Source organism: Telopea speciosissima, chromosome 1, assembly GCF_018873765.1.
Source record: "Telopea speciosissima isolate NSW1024214 ecotype Mountain lineage chromosome 1, Tspe_v1, whole genome shotgun sequence".
NCBI classification, from domain to species: domain Eukaryota; kingdom Viridiplantae; phylum Streptophyta; class Magnoliopsida; order Proteales; family Proteaceae; genus Telopea; species Telopea speciosissima.
In genome coordinates, this window is record NC_057916.1 from 84328545 (window position 1) to 84347973 (window position 19429).

At 38.3% G+C, this 19429-nt stretch overlaps 1 protein-coding gene across 1 annotated transcript; it reads left to right on the forward strand.

Annotated features, from left to right (window-relative positions):
* The first annotated feature begins 5553 nt into the window (after nt 1-5553).
* LOC122649029 (chitinase domain-containing protein 1) lies at nt 5554-15664 on the forward strand. The gene is made up of 8 exons (XM_043842375.1): nt 5554-5855; nt 5998-6071; nt 7752-7832; nt 7915-7999; nt 9144-9241; nt 11248-11330; nt 14291-14647; nt 15305-15664. The coding sequence occupies exons 1-8, from the start codon at nt 5577-5579 to the stop codon at nt 15556-15558; spliced, it is 1311 nt and encodes a 436-aa protein (XP_043698310.1). The 5' UTR covers nt 5554-5576; the 3' UTR covers nt 15559-15664.
* The last annotated feature ends 3765 nt before the right edge of the window (nt 15665-19429 follow it).

Genomic DNA, 19429 nt, shown 5'->3' on the forward strand with positions numbered 1-19429 from the left:
CAACTTTCTACAATTCATGAGGCTTGTTGCTTTCAAGTGGTAGAATAGTCAAAAGTTCACTCTTCAAAGACTTTGTTTTTTCTGTCTAATTATTACTTCATCCTGAATATTTGAAGTCTTGACTTTACATAATTTAATGATATAAAGGTGGTTCGTTTCCGATGTATTAAAAAACCAAAGGACGATGTTTTTTGTCTGGAGCTGTAAGTATCAGTGAATGTTTCTTTTACTTTCATTGTTATTTGTAACTGTTAGAGAGCTTGTTTCAGTAAAAAATTCTCCCTCATTCATTCCCTTTTCTCCTTGTGAAATCTCTAGGTCAAAGCTTGACACACATGATGATATTGTCAATAAAATTGCTGACAAACTTGGTATAGGTGATCCATCCAAAATTTGTCTCAGACCCCATGATTGTTTATATCAAAAGCCATATTTCCGATCATTTAGGTACAGAGAGGTGGAACATTTATCAGACATGCTGGTCTTCGGCGATCAGGTTGGTCATCAGCCTGGAACCTGATTCTTTTTTTGGGATTTTATGTCCTCCCATTTTTGGCAATATATTTGAATCGCTCAATTTTCAAATGGAATTATTTTTTGACAGACTTCAGATATCTTGTATTATCAAGAATTGAAAAGACCTCTGTCAGAATTTAAACGTTTCCCAGCTCCGAAAATTGGTCCGAGCAGAAAAAAAGAGGTGAGTGTGCAGATCTCAATGGTCATCTGCGTGGTCCTTGTTTCGTCGTCTGACATTTTATTTGTTGCCTTTTTCTCTTTAGTCTTTAGAGGGGGTATACATGCTATCCTTTTTCTGTATTGCTAGGTCCATTCTTAGAGGGATAAATGGTGCTTTTTTATTTATTGGTTTAGAGAATTCCTCAGTCAGCATATTTCTTTTGGATTAGATTGTCTACAATCAGATATGAGGCTATCCTACTTTAGCTGAAATTAAAGTGCATATACAGAAGAAATTGCTGGTTCCAAAAAAGAAGTTTGTTAAGGTCATCTTCTTTTATACTTGCTTTTTATTTGTGGGAGGGATGCCTAGTGGATGCCGATCCAGCTCTTTTGGTTGTATCGGCTTAGTGTTATCTGTCCACACTTCCTGTACCCCATTAGGGGTGGACTAACAGGGGCCATGAAAGAGTAAAATCTTTATGAACAGAATCTTTATGTAATCTATTTTGATATGTTTGTCACTTCTCAGTTCACACGTACAAGAAACTAAGTATCACAAACCATCATATAATTCTTGCTATGGGGGGGGGGGGGTCTATGTAGAGTCCCCCCCCCCCCCCCCCTTCTCCTTTTTGGTAGGTAAGGGGATGAAAATGTTGTTTATCATAAATGGTTGCACATCAACTGATCTGATGGGTCCATACACAACAACATCTCAGCCTTATCCCTTAATATTTGAAAAATGATTTTCACAGTATATCTAATAGGTATTTGTTCTCTCTCTCTCTCTCTCTCTCGGTTCAGGTGAAGTTCACATTTATTCAATCGGGTACTGTCAAGTTTAATAACGATCTTGAAGATTATGACATTGTATCCAGCGATTTTCAGGTAGGTCCATTTGAAAGTGTTATTTCTAATATACCTTTTTCGTCTTTATTCTATTTACTTTGTTTCTGTCTTTTATTCTATGCCTTGTGACCTGAAATGTTTTTGATCCCGTCTTCAGATAACAGATACCGATGGAAAATGGAAGCAACAGCTTGGACTGGGGCACTCGGACAGTACTCTTAAAAGGGCTTATGTAGCCAATCAGGTAAAGTGCAATATCTTGGAGGGATCACTATTTTTGTTGATTGGTGATGACTTGGGCAGATGGTGTGAAATATTTTTTCTTCTCTAATATGTGATTGCTAAAAGAGTGCAAGAGTTTGCAGATACCTTAGATATTCCATTACAGCAGTAGATACCTTAGATATTCCATTACAGCAGTAGTGACCTTGTCTCCCAATTTTTGCAGAACAATGGTTCTTATGAGAAGCAGAGAAAAATCTGCGACTGGGTCGAAGCTGAGAACCCCTGCGAAGTCATTGACTGAACCCTATGGCCTCCAATGCATGTGTCTGTGAAACTGGGGAAAGAAGAAACATGAGAGGTTACTAAGAAGTTTTTGCACTAGGGCTGTATGCAGGCTATAATAACTTGTGGTTTGTTTACAATTTTTTTTTTCAGTTTGCGCTCTCATTAGATACGGCTCAAGATGATTTGGGGGTTGTACAATTGGTTTGTTGATTCTGGGGATTTTCTGGCCTTTCAGTTTCTGTAAATGAAAGTACCTCGATCTCCGGCTCTTAGATTTGCCAATTAATGATTCCACTTTGGCTATGGTTTTGTATGGAGATTCGAAGGAACACAAAATGTTGGTGATGTTTGTTGCTCACTATGATAGTAATTAGTTGACAGCTAAGGGCTTGATTAGTGAGGGGGTTATCTTCTCTGGCTCTAGGCTGTCTTGACTTATGTTTGGTCCTTTTGGTCATAATTTCTGAACAGAGCCATATCTTCTTATATAGATTTTCTATAGAATGCAAATGGCAAAAACTAGTATTGCACCACTTTATGAAGATATCAGCTTCTCTCGTGAGATTTTAGTTTCTTAAATTCTTCTATTTACACGCCATTTGTACATTTCATTTGCTAAATACTCTTTCCCATTGGTATTGTCACCATATGCTTGGATTGGATTTTTTTTTTTTATTTTTTTATCGTCGTTAACTCCCACCTCTTATTATTATATAGGGTCAAAAATACCCTCACCCATACCAATCGTGTGCTTCAAATAGCAAAATGGGTGCATTCTTACCCTGGTTCTCTTAGCTAAGTCATGCATGATGACTCGGTCAATGATCTTTCCATCGTATATTTACACATTTAAAAGAGTTGATAGTTTCCCGTGGCGACCCTTGCTTGCTCCCTTGAGTGAGCCAAACAATCATTTCTTTACAATTAGTACAAACGTTTATCTGTTTCCATCTTTGCCTTTGTGCCTCGGGCAGTCTTTGTTACATATTTCAAATTTTCATATCCTGTGTGTTCTTTGCAAATTCTTGATTCATAAAAGTCGTAAGTAATTGGTCCGTTCGTTAAAAAAATAAAAGAGGTGAGTGTACAGATCTCAATGGTCATCTACGTGGTCCTTGTTGTATGCTATCCATTATTTGTGCTAGGACCATTCTTAGTGAGCTAAATGGTGCTTTATTATTCATTAAAGTGCGTATACAGAAGAAATTGCTGGTTCCAAAAAAGAAGTTTAGGGAAAAAGATCTCTGTCCGGGAGTGTGGCCTACGTCAACACACTTATCTCTTTCCTCCCCATGTGAAAAGACACATCTGCCCCCTTGTTTTAAGAAGGAGAGAGATAGACACATGGGAATGCTGGCGTAGGCCACACTCCTGCACAAAAAATTGCTTCCCAAAAGTTTATTAAGGTTAGGGCGGACGTTTTTTGTGCCGTAGGGCAGACTATGCCCAGACTAGGGGTGTCAATGGGTTGGTTCGGTCTGGTTTCGGTGCGGTTTGGTTTCGTGTCGGTTTTGATTTATGATTATGGGTTGATATCGGTTTGGATTCGATTCGGTACCGGGTTTTTTTAAACAAGTTGGGTTCGATTTGTGCCTATTTTCTTCTCTTTCTCTTTTCAACTACATAAAATATTTCATTAGCCCCACACTTAAAAGGAGATCAATGGAACAAGCATTGTTACAAATCAATTTCCCTATTTTCATAATCTCATACTCATTGATTTGTAACAATTTATCTTACAACCATAAATTTGCTCACTAATATTGAAATCAATTCAATGATTCATAACCTTTATACTCATTATTTTCTTATCGGTTTCATTCGGTTCGGTTTTCGGTTTGTTATCGGTTGGTCCAGTGTGGTCCAGTTGTCAACCGGTCCCGTCATACCTTCGTCCAAAACCAATCCAATAAGAATCGATTCGATTCGGTCTCGGGTTTTTTCAATCGATCTTAACAGTTCAAGCTAGGTTTTGACACCCTTAGCCCATACACATGGATTTGTCATTCAGGGGGGGTTGGGTGGTCATTTCGCCACCCCCATGTGTCTGGGTGCAACCTGCGCCCCAACCACAGATAACTTTTTCTTCTTTTATACTTGCTTTTTATTTGTGGGAGAGATGTCTAGTGATTGCCGATCTAGATCTTTTGGCTATATGGGCTTAGCTTTATCTGTCCACACGTCCTGTACCGGTGTACCCCATTAGTAATGGACTAACAGGGATCGTGAAAGAGTAAAATCTTTATGAACAAAATTAACTAAAGGCTTGAGGGTAAGGGGTTCAACTGGATTGTTTGTCGGAACTCTACGTTGGATGTTACGGTGGCATATATGTTCATCCATTTTGATATTTTTGTCATTTTTCAATTCACACATAAAAGAAACTAAGTATCACAAACCATCATCAAATTCTTGCTATGGGAGAGGGGGGGAGGGTATTGCTATGTAGACACCCACCCCCCCTTGGTAGGTAAGGGGAAGAAGATGTAGTTTATCCCAAATGGTTGCAAATTAAATGATCTGATGGGTCTATACGCAATAATAACAATAACAATTCAGCCTTATCCCATAATATTCTATTCTTTCTTTTAACAATGCAAACTTTCACTTCTCCTTTTCCATTGATAATTCAAAATTTTCAGACTATCCGTAGCCACCACCCCTTTGTTGTGGTATCCCCCCCCCCCCCCCCAAACGACCCACCACTGCCCTGCCACCACACTATCTCTCCCCTCTCCTGCAACCCCGTCCCATCCCCTTCTCTCCTTGTAGCCTTTCCTCCTAGCCCCAACATGCTTCATGCAAACCCGGCCCCCCTCCCCTCTCCCAATCCCCTCCAAATCCTCCCTCTCCCCCGCCCCACACCTATCACAATCCCTTTCCCACACCCTCTCCTAATCCCCCTCTCATCCCTAAAAACTACCGTAATAGCTTTTTTATATCTCTAATGTTTGGCAGCTCTTTAATTGATGTACACTAGCACGGAGTGCACTTACTCGTTTGCAATTGAGTCGAAGACCCGTATTCTTCTTGTAGAGTTTTACGCGGTGGTGGCGGGGTGGCTTTGGGCTGCCGGGAGGGGAATATGTAGGGATGTAAACGGATCGGATTCAGCTCGGATAGTGCTATATCTGCATCCGCATCCGATTAGCTTTCGAACGGATTCGGATAGTGCTAAACGGATACAGATCGGATATTTTATCCATTTACATGTAAATATAGCTTTTCGAATAGCAATAGCATATCCGGATCCGCATCCGTTTAGCTTTCGGACAGATTCGGATAATGCTAAACAGATACGGACAGGGATTCAGAAACGGATTTCGACTATTCATTTACACCCCTAGGAATATGGGAGTAGAGGAGAAAGCACCAGGGGTAATCTGGGGTTTTTAAAATATTAGGGGAGAAGGAGAGGTAGAACTTGTATTTTTTGGGGGAATCAAAAAAGAAAAAAGGGCATATGGGACTTTTGAGTAAAAATAAAGGTTGAAGTATAGAGGAGTGACGCGTCATTTTTGTTTCGGAATCAGTGAATGTACGTACGGATGGGGAAGAGACGAGACCGACGAATTCCAGCCGATCCCAATCGCGAACAACAGACGGAACCGGCAGCTCGAGAAGATCGAAGGAGCAGCAGCATTGCTTCTGATCGCCGGCTTATCGTTATCTTCTTCTCCTCCCTCGTCTTGCTTCCCATCTTTTCCCTAATTGTTTATCGTATTAAACTGGCTCCGCAGGCAACCGATAAGCTCCTCTCTGTTTACGACAGAAGCCTTGTCAGGCCTAATGTGAACTACCAAGAAATCCTCGCCGTAAGTTCAATTTCTCTCTTCGTCTTGCTCCTTCATCTCCCTCTTCCCTCTTTTTCCTTATATCAGAGTTGCAGTACATTGTTTTGCTTCTTAAGAATGCGGGATTTCAGATTTGTTGTTTTTTTGCTTCCAAGGAATTCAGGAACATTCGAACGTTTTGGAAAATTCAAGCCATCGACACTATACGTATCCAGTGCTGGCTTATATAACTCCCTGGTATGCTTCTCTATAACATCAATTCTTATTCTTAGAATGGTATTTTGTTCAGCTTATTCATTGAACACTCCAAACGATACAAAATCTAATGGTTCTGATTGGAGCGAATTTATCTCCTTTCAAACACTTTGTGTATATTGATTTTTGTATATGTAATTATACACATTCTCAATTTAAACACTGTTTGTGTGGAAATTGTGAGTGAAGGTGACAAGGCGCAAGGGTACCCTAGGCGTGTATTATATATATTTTTGTATATATAATATATATTACATTGTGTTAGTATCAGTATAAAATTCATATCAATGCAATATGATATAAGTATGCTAATTATGACTTAATAAAAACTAATTAATGAATGTGAAGTTTCAAAAAACTCATATAGCATAACTATATAGGCATATTCAATATTTGTTCCTTTGTAAAGTGGCATACACAATAACACCAGAAAAGGGCAGTTTAACAATAGTAGAGGTAAACTATATACTCAAGCTACTGCAGGGCCTGGAAGGGGCAAATGTATGCAGCCTTACCACCACTTTGTGAAGAGGCTGTTTTCATGTTTCAAACCCATAACCTGATGGTTGCAATTGCGCAACTTAACCATTGCACCAAGGCTTGCCCACTAATAAGGAATTCAGCCAAATACATGAAAAGTGGTTTTAAGTAGAAATCCTTTCAAACCTTCCTCATTGTTGTAAAATAACAAACAATATGAGATTCACTGATGAGAATTATCCTGAAGGCTAGAATTGTTCTATAGGTCCCAACTCTGGGCCAAATGCTCAGAGCACTATGAGTGTCAAATCAATTAACCTAAATGCACCAATAACCTAATGGTTCCCTCTGTTAAGGTTTAATATAGGTAATCTTTCTAATGTAGCAGTACGAAGACCATAATAGAAAATTGTAAACCCCATATATTTGTGTTTTCTCAGCCTCTTTTTATCTGTTAATGCTGGTCCTCAACAACTTAAGAAACCCCAATCATAGTTGTCAGGGCATCTAGGCGATCCAAGGTGTTGGAGGGGGCATGGATGCAAGGCGGCACCAACAAGGCGATCAAGAAGTCTTCCTAGGCGATGCTTTGACAACTATGAGCCGCTATTTCTAAAATAAATAAAAATATACCACCATGGAAGCTGGAGTAAAATACTAAATAAATAAGGAAGATCTTAAAACTAAGAATTGAACAACCAGCAGAAAACCACTGCTGCTACAGCTGCAGCATCATATGCCATGGTCCTCTTCTCTGGCATATATTAGCCTTCCAAACAACTTGCTATCAGCTTCTTGGAAGATGATGGAGCTGAAGATACTCCTGGATCATGTGCACAATGTTACATGGACCCGATAAACGACCACTTGGTTCATAAAATTTGGGTGAATATGGATGATAATGCTTATGCATTTTGTGTATCGATTACTGCCAATGATTGAAGTGTCCTTCTTATGTTTGTGGTGTATCATATTGGATTACTGCCAATGCCGATTAGTGGTTTGCCTTGGCCCTGCTTGTGTGCCATATGTCTCAGTGTTTAGTTTTCTATATTCTATAATACTTATCACACAGTATTACTCTTCCATTGTTCATTTATCTTTGAAAATTAATGGTGCTTCCTTCGACATATTGACACAATGAATGCAATTATGATATCCTTGTCCAATTGCTCCCTGTAGGAATCCCAAAGGCTATGAACTGGCAAAGAGATTCATCTCTAAGATCACACATATCTCACCTGTTTGGTATGATCTGAAAAGGTATGATCAAAGTTGTATTGTACTCACTTGTTCTCTGGCTGCTCTCATTTTAATGTCCTGTTTGTTGTTTCTCCAATTCCAGTGAAGGGAGAAAATTAATTCTGGATGGACGCCACAATGCTGATAAAGGATGGATTTCTGATCTTAGAATGAATGGGCATGCTCTGGTATGGTTAATAACCTGACACATTCTCCTTTAAAATGCATAATATCAAAGGCTTGGACTGTGTTTTTTTTTTACAATTTAAATTAAGAATAAATGGACGTTTTTCAGCAAAAGGTATATTTTCCATTGTTAACTGAAAGATGCTAAGAGAAGAAGGGATTTAAATCATGAATAGTAAACATAAACTGTTTTTGATACATTACTAGAGTACGACTAAACAAATGTAGGTTTGAAGGTCCCCCCCTTTAAGAAATGCTAAAGTGTATTACATCAGTCCAGAGAACGTGCTAACGCCTGTAGAAGTATAGAAGTGCTAAAGTGTATCTTTATCATACAAGTGCTAAAGTGTATTACAAACCAAGATAAAGCCATGGCAAAAGATTAAAATTAAAGTTATGTGACTTGGGTTCTGAATGGTTGTCAAAAGTTATTAGCAACCTAGAAATATGCAAGTCCTTGTAACTTAGAGGCTTAAGACTCTTCCAGAGTACATATAGTTTCCAGTTAGAATCCAGAGAATTCCATGCCTCTGTGTTAAGGCTAGCTGGTAAACATTTGAAGCATGTATCAGTGAATAATTATTTTTGTTTTGTTTTGCATCTCCCTCGGATCCTGGATTAGATGGGTCTCCTGAGGAAGAAGGAAGTTTGTTGCCTCCTCCGACTTTGCTTCATTTTGTTGTTAGTGTTCACTTCCCTGTTACATCATTGCATTAGTGCTGTTTGTGAGAGCTATTCACACCAGTATTTCAGTTTTGAATATGGATTATTACCACTGGAGTACCTAATTTTTTGGTTGATGACTTATGCTGCATCACTTGCACCCTTAAGGATTCTGTAGTGATGATGGCAGTTTTCCTGTGGGAAAGAAGCAGAGATTTTTTTTTGTTTGGGGGGGGGGGGGGGGGGATAGAAAAGTTTTTTCATTTAAGGTGTGTTGTAATGGTGATTATATTGGTTTGCTAAAAAATATTGCCTTCTATATATTTCAAAACTTGTCTTTGATTCGTTCTCAGGTGCTTAGAATTTTGTTTAACCAGTTGTCGTATCAGTTAATTTTGCTTTCATAACCATGTGTTTTTTTTTGTTTTTTCTTTTGGTGTTTGTTGTGGATCATCCAGTCTTTTGGTATTGTCTGATTAATAGGTGTTACCTAGAATTGTTCTTGAAGCATTTCCCAAGGAGTTTCTTAGGAAGAAAAAGCAACAGGGTAAAGCAATTGATCTCATAGTAAGCGAGTGCAGGTAAGACATCTACCCTTACTTCTGTTCTTGCTAGAGCATCCTTCCCCTTACAAAGAATGCTAATCCTAGTAACAAAAACATCCATTTCTCAAGGAAAGGAGTAGATGTGCTGGATGCATGTCTATCCTCTTATTGGCGAATCTTCATTCTTCCCCCCCCCCCCCTTTTTTTGCCTTGTAGTCATAATCCTTTTATATCATTTGTGGTAAAATATTTACACAGAGAAGGATGCAAGAGGATGTCATGAGTATAGTTAGTTAAAACGTTTTGCATATCATGCCAAAAGATACGGCAAAAAATGTATCAATTCTAAGCGTCTGCTTTAGATTCGTATTGTTGCAAATCAGAATTAAACTAATCACATCAGGGATGAAGGAAGAAGGATGAAAGAAGAAGAAGAAAGAGAGGGAGAAAAAGTTGCCGCAAGAGAGAAGGAGAGCAGACTGCGATAGGTAAATTAGAATTCCCTATCACAGGCAGTCTCTCAATGTATAATTAAATTTAGACAAAATAGGAAGGTAAGTTAGTTAGGGATTTATGAAATTACTGCTAACCCCTTACTTATTACAACCTTACAAACTATGGACAGAATTAATGTAAAATAACAAAAAACCCAAAATATAAGACTAAAATACCCCTAGTTTTCAACACTCCCCCTCAAACTGGAGCATAGAGGTCTCCCAAACTCCATCGAGAGAGATCAAAACCAGCCCTCCATTCATTAATTAAGGAGGCTTTAATCCATAGCAAACCAGAACAGCAATCGGTGACTGCACACCCAAAAAAAAAAACAAACTGGAAACCGAAGGAGAAAACCAGAAGAAAGGGGTTGAAGAACCCTTGATCGATTAGTATAGCTCTAATACCATGTTGCAAATCAGAATTAAACTAATCACATCAGGGATGAAGGAAGAAGGATGAAAGAAGAAGAAGAAAGAGAGGGAGAAGAAGATGCCGCAAGAGAGAAAGAGAGCAGCCTGCGATAGGTAAATTAGAATTCCCTATCGCAGGCAGTCTCTCAATATATAATTAAATTTAGACAAAATGGGAAGGTAAGGTAGTTAGGAATATATGAAATTACCCCTAACCCCTTGCTTATTACAACCTTACAAACTAAGGACAGAATTAATGTAAAATAACAGAAAACCCAAAATATAAGACTTAATACCCCTAGTTTTCAACATGTATAATACATGTGCTGTGCTTTTAAATTATAAGAACACTTTTTTAACCCGAATTCTGGGTGGTACCTGCGTCCACAAAAATTTGGTTCGATCTTTCTAAGTTCTGATCCATTCAACCTGAAATTTTGGAAAGTAAATCCTAAGTCACAGGCAATTCATCCATCTAAATTTCTGATCCAAACTTCACAGGAGCAGCAAATACCGAACCAGAAACTATAGCTTGTTCTACTGGTTCCGCCTGGTATGACTTCAGAGGTTTTTATTATATTTCCTGCTTCCTGATTGGATGTGTCATTAGTTGGATTTCAGAGACCAGTGAGTTAGCAACCAGTTCTTAAATTTCAAATTCATTCTGACTTGTACAAAGTGAGCTGGATCAATCGTAAGGTCTGGGTTTGAAGTTCTGCATCTTTATATTTATTTATTACCAGTAAGTACATTTATCTTACATCTTCTGGTAAACATATATTTATGTATTTTCTAATATTACATCTAGCTCTCCCCAGTTGAAGTTCTTTACATATAGGTCCTATCCAGACTTCTGTTTCATACCAGGTACTGTTTTATCTGTCTCAAAAAAAGAGTCAAAAATTGGTCTGAATTTACGAAATAACGCCTGCTTCTTTTTGTTTGGGAATTTTGTTAATTTGTATTATGGAATTTGGAATTGAAGGTATGTTATTAATGCAGTATCATAGCCATGCATGAGTATTCGAGGTAGTTTTCGATTTTCTAAGGTTCAATATGTTGAAAATTTTGTATGTGATGTTTATATTCGTGAAGAAACATCATTTATGTCCACTGACTTCTTACTGTATACAGGGAGATGGGATATGATGGAATTGTCCTAGAATCTTGGTCGAGGTGGGCAGCTTATGGTGTCTTGGATGATCCTGGCTTGCGAAGTATGTTATAACAAATTTCCCTTGATTCTACTCACTATCCTGAATCTTATTGGGGCATAACATTTCACTATTTTGAAATAATGAGAAGTCATAAAACTTTTGGTATTTTGCTTCTTTTAAGAGGCTAGACAATTAATTTTCTTTCCTAATTTCCCTTTTGAGTTAACACTGAATATAGTACACCCGGATGACTTTTTTCTAATAACAGTTATGTTGAAGAGGAATATGTCCTAGTTCTCTGTACAACATTGTCAAAGGAATGAAGGAATAATTTTTGGGGGAAATGCTGAGGAATTTTCAAATGGTTCTTGGGGAAGGAATTTCTGTTCATTCAACTTTATTGAGAAATTGCCATGGGCAATTAACTTTCTATGGTTGTCATGAAACCTGCAAGATTTTTTGTTTTATACAACAACAACCCAGCCTTAACCCAACTAAATGGGGTCAGCTACATGGATCCTATCAAAACAAAGTAGGAAAAACTGAGTTCCTCATAAAGGGAAATGGAAGTAAGAGAAACTTAAAAGAAATGGGATAAGGAAGGTAAGTAATGTAAAGTGAAAGGTGTAAGTAAGAGGAAAGAGGATAGCCCAGTAATTCAGGAAAATCTCAGCTACATGGTGTCGATAACGTGGATCCTTGCTCTCCAATAGGCCCTATACTCGGTAGGCCCAGACTATGCATATCATTCACAACCTCACCTATGGTCATTTTAGGCCTGCACCTAGCTCTTTTAGCTCCCTCAATTGGCATCAGATCACTTCTCCTTACTGGAGCATCGACAGGCCTCCATTGTACATGCCCAAACCACCTCAAGCGACATTCTCTGAGCTTGTCGCTGATCGGGGCAACTCCCACATCCGCTCTAATACGTTTGTTCCTCACTTTATCCTTCCTAGTTTTGCCGCACATCCATCTTAACATTCTCATCTCCGCAACACATAGCTTCGCTATATGGCACTTCTTAACTGGCCAACATTCTGCCCCATACATCATAGCCGATCGGACAACAGTTCTGTAGAACTTTCCTTTAAGCTTTGAAGGAATGTATCGGTCACACAGGACTCTAGACGCCCTTCTCCATTTCATCCATCCTACTTTAATTCTTTGTGAAACATCATCATCTATGTCACCTTCTTTGTGTATGATAGACCCCAGATATCTGAAGCAATCACTTGGCGGTATCTCTCGCTCCCTAATTTTCACCATGTCATCATCCATCATAGTGTGACTAAAGTTACACATCACATACTCCGTCTTTAATCTACTAGTCTTAAAGCCTCTTGATTCCAAGGTCAATCTCCACAACTCTAACTTAGTGTTAATCCCTGCTTTTGTCTCATCCACCAAAATGATATCATCGGCGAAGAGCATACACCACGGTACCTCATCTTGGATGCTCTTAGTTAATTCATCCATGATAAACGCAAACAAATAAGGGCTTAGGGCTGATCCTTGATGCAACCCAATCATAATTGGGAATTCCTTGCCCTGGTCCCCCACAGATCTCACACTAGTCACCACACCTTCATACATATCTCTAATTACATCTATATGCTTACTCGACACCCCTCTCTTCTCAATAGCATACCGGATTAAATCTCTAGGCACTCTGTCATAGGCTTCTCCAAGTCTATATATTTCTTTTTATTATTTTTTTAAGTCATCAACTCCGCAAGGTACTTGAAGCAATTGTAACAAATGAAAAGATGATCAAAAGAAAGGGGTGTGGAGCAAGTTACCTGATGCATTCTCACTTATTGGTCCAGTAGTTAATGCCATAGGCGATTGAAATATAGAATTATATTTATGCACTTAAATTGTCTCTGTTTGCCTTTGACAATCAAATAATTGGAGTTCCTCCTTGCCTTAGTGACTAGGCCTGACCACATCACCTATGTATATTGCCCAATCCTAAAAGCTTGTGTGCACTGCTTTTGTTATTGTTTTCTCTTAGCTAGAAGGGTTCTATTTGGGACTACTATTAATTTATTTGGCTATGTTGGCTAGAGGGCGGGCCTTGGTGCAACAGTAAAGGTGGCTCCATTGTGACCAAGTGGTCATGGGTTCGAATCTGGAAACAGCCTCTCTGCGAAAGCAGGGGTAAGGCTGCATACATTATGACCTTCCCCAGACCCGCAGGGGCAGGAACCTCGTGCACTGGGTACGCCCCTGTGGCTAATTTGGCTACTTGATAGAGGGCCGAACCTCGGTGCAACAGTAAGATTGCTCCATTGCAACAGGTTCGAGTCGGGAAACAGCCTCTTCGCGAAGCGAAGGTAAGGCTGTGTACTCTATGACCCTCCCCAGACCTAGCAGTGGCAAGAGCCTCTTGCAATGTGTACGCCTTTTATGTTGGCTACTTGATGTATTTACCTCATGTGGTATTTGCATAGATGGTTCAAGAACCATTAAGAGCAAAATTTTATGAACAACTATTTTATTTACAAAACTAGAAACATTCTTAAAGCTTTGAAATTGAGAAACAATTGAAATAGAGGCAAAATGATTGTGTGATGCTGTATAGAAGTGACTTATTTGTTGCATGACATCACCTAAAAGCTTCATGGTTAAAGTGATTGCTATTCATTTTCACTTTGGTATATATGGGTATGTTTTGAGATTGAGAAACGTATGAAATGGATGGAAAATGATTGAAAGCTATATAGAAGTTTGAATTTTTTATTTACTGGCAGCGTAACATCATTTAGAAGCTTTGGAGGTTTGAGCTATTGTGTTTCTAAGCATTAGCACTCCACTCTCTCTCTCTCTCTCTCTCTCTCTCTCTTGGATATGCACAACCAGCCTTCTCATCTTTTTAGTGGAAGAAAGTTCCTTTCTGTTATGTCGCATAGAGAACGTGGGCACATTAATTGTGCAATTGATTTATTGAGATTCAGTTTCATTCACTACTGTCTTATTACTGCATCAACTTAATTTACTCTTTGTTGGTACATTAGCCCAGGCACTACAGTTCATCAAACAACTTGGGGATGCCTTGCATGCAGTGAACTCAGAGAGGAAACCCAAGCATTATCTACAATTGGTTTATGTTATAGGCCCACCACATTCAAGGGACCTCCAGGCACATGATTTTGGGCCAGAAGATCTGCAAACCTTGAGCAGTGCAGTAGATGGTTTCTCACTTATGACATATGACTTCTCTGGTCCTCAAAACCCTGGACCTAATGCTCCTCTCAAATGGATCCAATCCACTCTACAGCTGCTGCTTCAGAATACCAGGAGTGATCCAAGCATGGCTCATAAGATACTCCTTGGCATCAATTTCTACGGGAATGATTTCATGCTTTCAGAAGGTATGCAGTAGGATAGTTTACATCGAGCCCAAGCAGTTCATACTTGATGTTTGATTCGATCATCTTCTATATTGGCATTGTTATTGTGTTATGTGTTCTCTGGATGAGATGAAATATTTGTTTGCTTGCTTTCTAAGTTTCAGATTCCTTGTCTTAAATCAAGTGGTTTGCTGACATGGTATTATTATGGTAATTCACTTGATATGTATTACACGATGGGACTGATGGGGAAGGGGTCCCAACATCAAGTTGCATTCTTTTCTTTCCTTCCCCCCCCCCCTCTTTTTGGGGTCTCTTTCCTAAATATAAAAATAGATGATTCAGAGCATCCTGTAGTTTTCTTTTCGAATCTAAACCTTTCCCCTTTTTCCCCTCTGCATGTGTGTGTGTGTGTGTGTGTGTTTTTTTTTGGGAGGAGGGGGGATGCTTCGTTTTACTTTCCAAGGGAAACATAGATAAGACATTAAGCTATTAATGATTCTACAGAGACTGTCCCATTCAATGCTCTATAGAGATTGTCCGGTTACCCACGTGCTGAAACTAGGGATGTGGATACCGGTGGCCCATGTCTACCCATGTGTTTAAAATTTTGTAGCCTTCCTCCTTTGCAGCATTTTAAGTGAGGCTTATTTAATATCCAACTGGAATGTTTTGCAGGCTTTGGTGGTGGAGCTATCATTGGCAAGGAATACCTATCTTTGTTGGAAAAGCACAAGCCTGTGTTGCAGTGGGAGGAAAACAGTGCAGAGCATCTGTTTGTCTACTACGATAACAAACGAGTCAAGCATGCAGTGTTCTACCCTTCACTGATGTCTATCTCAAAGCGCCTGGAAGAAGCTCAAACATTGGGGGTTGGCATCTCTATTTGGGAAATAGGGCAAGGTCTGGATTATTTTTTTGATCTTCTCTGAACTCAATTATGTTGTTTTTTCATTTTCAAACAGTGTAACAGGAATTTTGTTAATGTAGCCTCAATTCTTAGTGACCAGATCTGTTAGAAAGAAAATGTTGTCAATTTTCTAAAGGTTGCATTTCTATCTATTCAAAACCGATGCATTGATCACCTCCATAAGTTCTCTAGGTATGCTTCCTATAATAACCACTGAATCAAGATAAAGTACAGGGATCCCCTTTTGTGGATGGAGCCCATGGTTTTTTATAAACGGAGATGATTGGATGCCACTTCATTTGGACAGGTGACATTACTGCTCATACATTCAGCTCAATTATGGAAGGGCATTGCTTCTTTAACCTGATGTTGGACAATGGATTGTGGAACCACAACTGATCTTGTGATCTGTGGATGGTTCATCTGCAGGAGTTTGATTCCATTACTTTCTCACCATAAGACGCATTTACTCTGCTCTCCTCCATGACCATTTGGTCAGATGTCATAATTTTGTATTGGGAGAAGGTTATCCAAGCAGCCAGAGAGAGGGTGCTAGCATAGCCTCCACCGCCAGCTTGGAGATACTTTGCCCTTTTTGTATTTTGGCCAGGTATAGCTCAGTAACTTGCTTCGTCCATGTTGCAGCTTAGGTGGCAGTCGTACCCAAAGATGTCCACATGTTGCTACCCTCCCCTGCTGGTTTGCAGTTTCATTTACATCAAAATGAAACAAGACAGTTGAGTTTGGAAACATTAAAATTGCAGCTGAAAGAAGCAGGAAAATTTCTCACAAACCAAGAATTAATCAACTCATGAAACTCTCATACATCGCCATTCAGTTTGCAATTGTCATTAAGATGGCTCCAAGAGAACTCCCAGAACAAGACTGTAAATGTATAGCTTGCAGGGTAGCTTTCCATTTTTTCTGCCACCATTGCTAGTTGCAAAAATTCATCTGTGGATCTCAGATTACTATGAGATTCATGACTGTGACAGGGAAGGAGTCGGGGGGATGTTGGAGGTTTGAAACCTGGATACTGCATTCTTAAAGGTAACGACCACATCAATTTACTTCATAACATGAACATCTTGTTTATGTAGCAGATAATGGGCTTATGTTTAAGAAGCATAAACTATCATATTAAACGCAGATGGAAATAGTATACGAAACTGCAAGTTTTTTAATATGGTGGCTTGTAATGACATTAATGTTTCTGCACCTATAGAATTTCAAAAATAATAGTAAGGACAGGAATAAGAAAGGGTACTAAGAGGTAGGAATTACTGATGGATATGGTGACAATTCAATTCGCAGTCCTGGAACTGATTCTGCTTTTAACTTTTGTTATAAGGACTGAATTAATCTGTGGAGTAAGTTCTGGAGCAGTTCCAATTATTGACTCTGCATTCAACTCTGGAATAGCTTCATCTTTATCAAAAGGGATACAGATTAAAAGACCTGGTCCTTCTATCCACAAAGTTTCCCCTGCATTAAATTCTTTAATGGCTTAAATTGTAGTTGAGAAGACATTAGAGACTTAACTTCCAAACGCGAATAGAAGTTTCTTTCTAGCAAATTGAACCAGTGCAGCTGAACCCAAAAGCTGAAAGTATTGTTTCTATCTGCAAAATTCAATCCAAGCAATGAGAAAATTTCATGGCTCAACCTCCGTACATGCCTGATGCCAATAAACCTATACCACTCCCAAGGGTAACAGGCAAAGTATCGGAACAATCCTGCAATTAATGTATCTTCATCAGCAACAAGAAATGTAAATTATTGTGCTTTACTGCCGAGCTGCCTGGTAGGACCGTGCTACCCAGACACGGTGCTGCGTTCAATGTCCGTCTTACTCCTGCCCAAGTAGAGATAAGGCGATCATTGCGCACAGCACCGTGTCTGGGCAGCTCGACCGTAGAGGATCTGGATCCTTATCTATCTCCATTTTTACTCTTAATCATAAAGCTTTATTGTGTGGTGCTTGATAGTTGTGTTTTTTTTTTTCTAGTGTATTCTTGTTTTGTCTATCTTTCTGCTCTCTTCTTTAAGCTTTTTTTTTCTGGCTTCTTTGGTTTCTTGGACCTGCGTGCTTTTTTTTAACTGTTTTTGTTTTGCTCTATACTTTAGTTACTCTCTTTCAAATTACATCTCTGGCGAATCATTCACAAAGGACTTGGGCCATTTTGGGCAAATAGACTAACTTTGACACTTACTGTTCATTCTACAAATCGAATCGAGAAACAATTTGGCATATTATTTTTACTCGTGATTTCTCAAAAAGAACCTAGACTCTAGGGATTTTGGGGTTGAGAATACATTCTTTATCTTTTCTTTCGCTTGAACCTTTTCATATTAATCTTTTTATTTCTTTATCCTACTATTCTAATCTAACTTGTAAATGGATTTTCAATGTGATCTCCATCACTTCCTATTTTAGATGGAAGCATAGAAATCAGGTTGTTATTTTAGATATTTCTCATTATCCGAAGCGGATCTTTAGACAATATCAACAGATGGATTGTTGATTGTTGATTGGAGACTATCCCCATTCAATATGAGGATTGGCCCTCTTTATTCACTCATAGTGGTATATCTTATCTCTTCTATTCAGATATTGAGGTGTTTTCATTAACACAACCTATTTTGAATTGTGCAGGACAATCTAACAGCTCCTTAAACACCTCTAGATGGGCCTTTGACTTTTTGTTCCAATTTTTTTGTTTTTTTTGATAGAGTCGGATAATATTTTGACAAACAATTCCATTGAGGTCGAAGCTAGAGGCCTTCTTAAGAGTTTAAAAATGGTTATTAACTTCGGATGGTCTAATATTCATATTTGAAATGCTTCTCAGGCTTTGCAGAAAATGATTTTGGAGCCAGCTACACATCCTTGGCATTGGAACTCCACTCACATTATCTCACAATTTGTTCATACCAATACATTTTGTAAATAAGTGGATGATAGAATCTATTCTTTTTTCAGTTCGCTTGTTGCTAAGGCTTGTAAATCTAAATTCCAATTTCTACTTCTAGAACTCTGAACAATGTAATTTCTCTTTTCTCTTAATTTTAACTTTTTTTTCATAAAAAAAAAAAGAAAAAAGAAAAAAGAAATGCACATTATTTATAACCAAGACAAAATATAGTCACATGCATACCAAAAAATCTTACATCACTATGTTCTATAATAGAACAACAATGTTAAATTAGTAAAAAATGAAGCTAAGAAGATTGTGGGAAAAATAAGGGATAAGAAATATGAAGATCTTTATAACAATCTGAACACAAAGTAATGAGAAAAAACTATATATAAGATAGCTAAAATGAAGGAAAAGAAAAAGTAGACATCTTAACTATATTAGATGTAATAAAAATGAAGAGGAAAATACTAATAAGGGATATAGACATTAAAGAGAGATGGAAAGATTACTTCTACACTCTACTAAATGAAGACATTTCGAGCAATAGTATCTCAGATGACTACATTACCCATTAAGACACTATATGTCGTAGATATATATGAGAAATAAGGCATTTGAAGAAAGAGAAAATATGAGGATGAAAGTAGATGAGGCACCATACCTAGATGAGGTCTCATTGAACTGTGGAAGAACTTTGTAATCTTTGGTTTATTTTGGCTAACCAAGCTATTTAATAAGATTATGAATACAAGGAAAATACTAGGTGAATGGAGGAGAAGCGTTGTAATTCCGATTTATAAAAATAAAAGTGATGTATACCATTACAAGAAACAAAGACCTCTCAACAATTTTATCATTTCTTACATCAAGTCGAAGCTCATTACTTGATTGGTAACTTCATCAAACAAGGAAATGTATGAAATGTGATGTATATTGATGTCGATATTTTGTTATTTGTCTTGTGCCTAACTC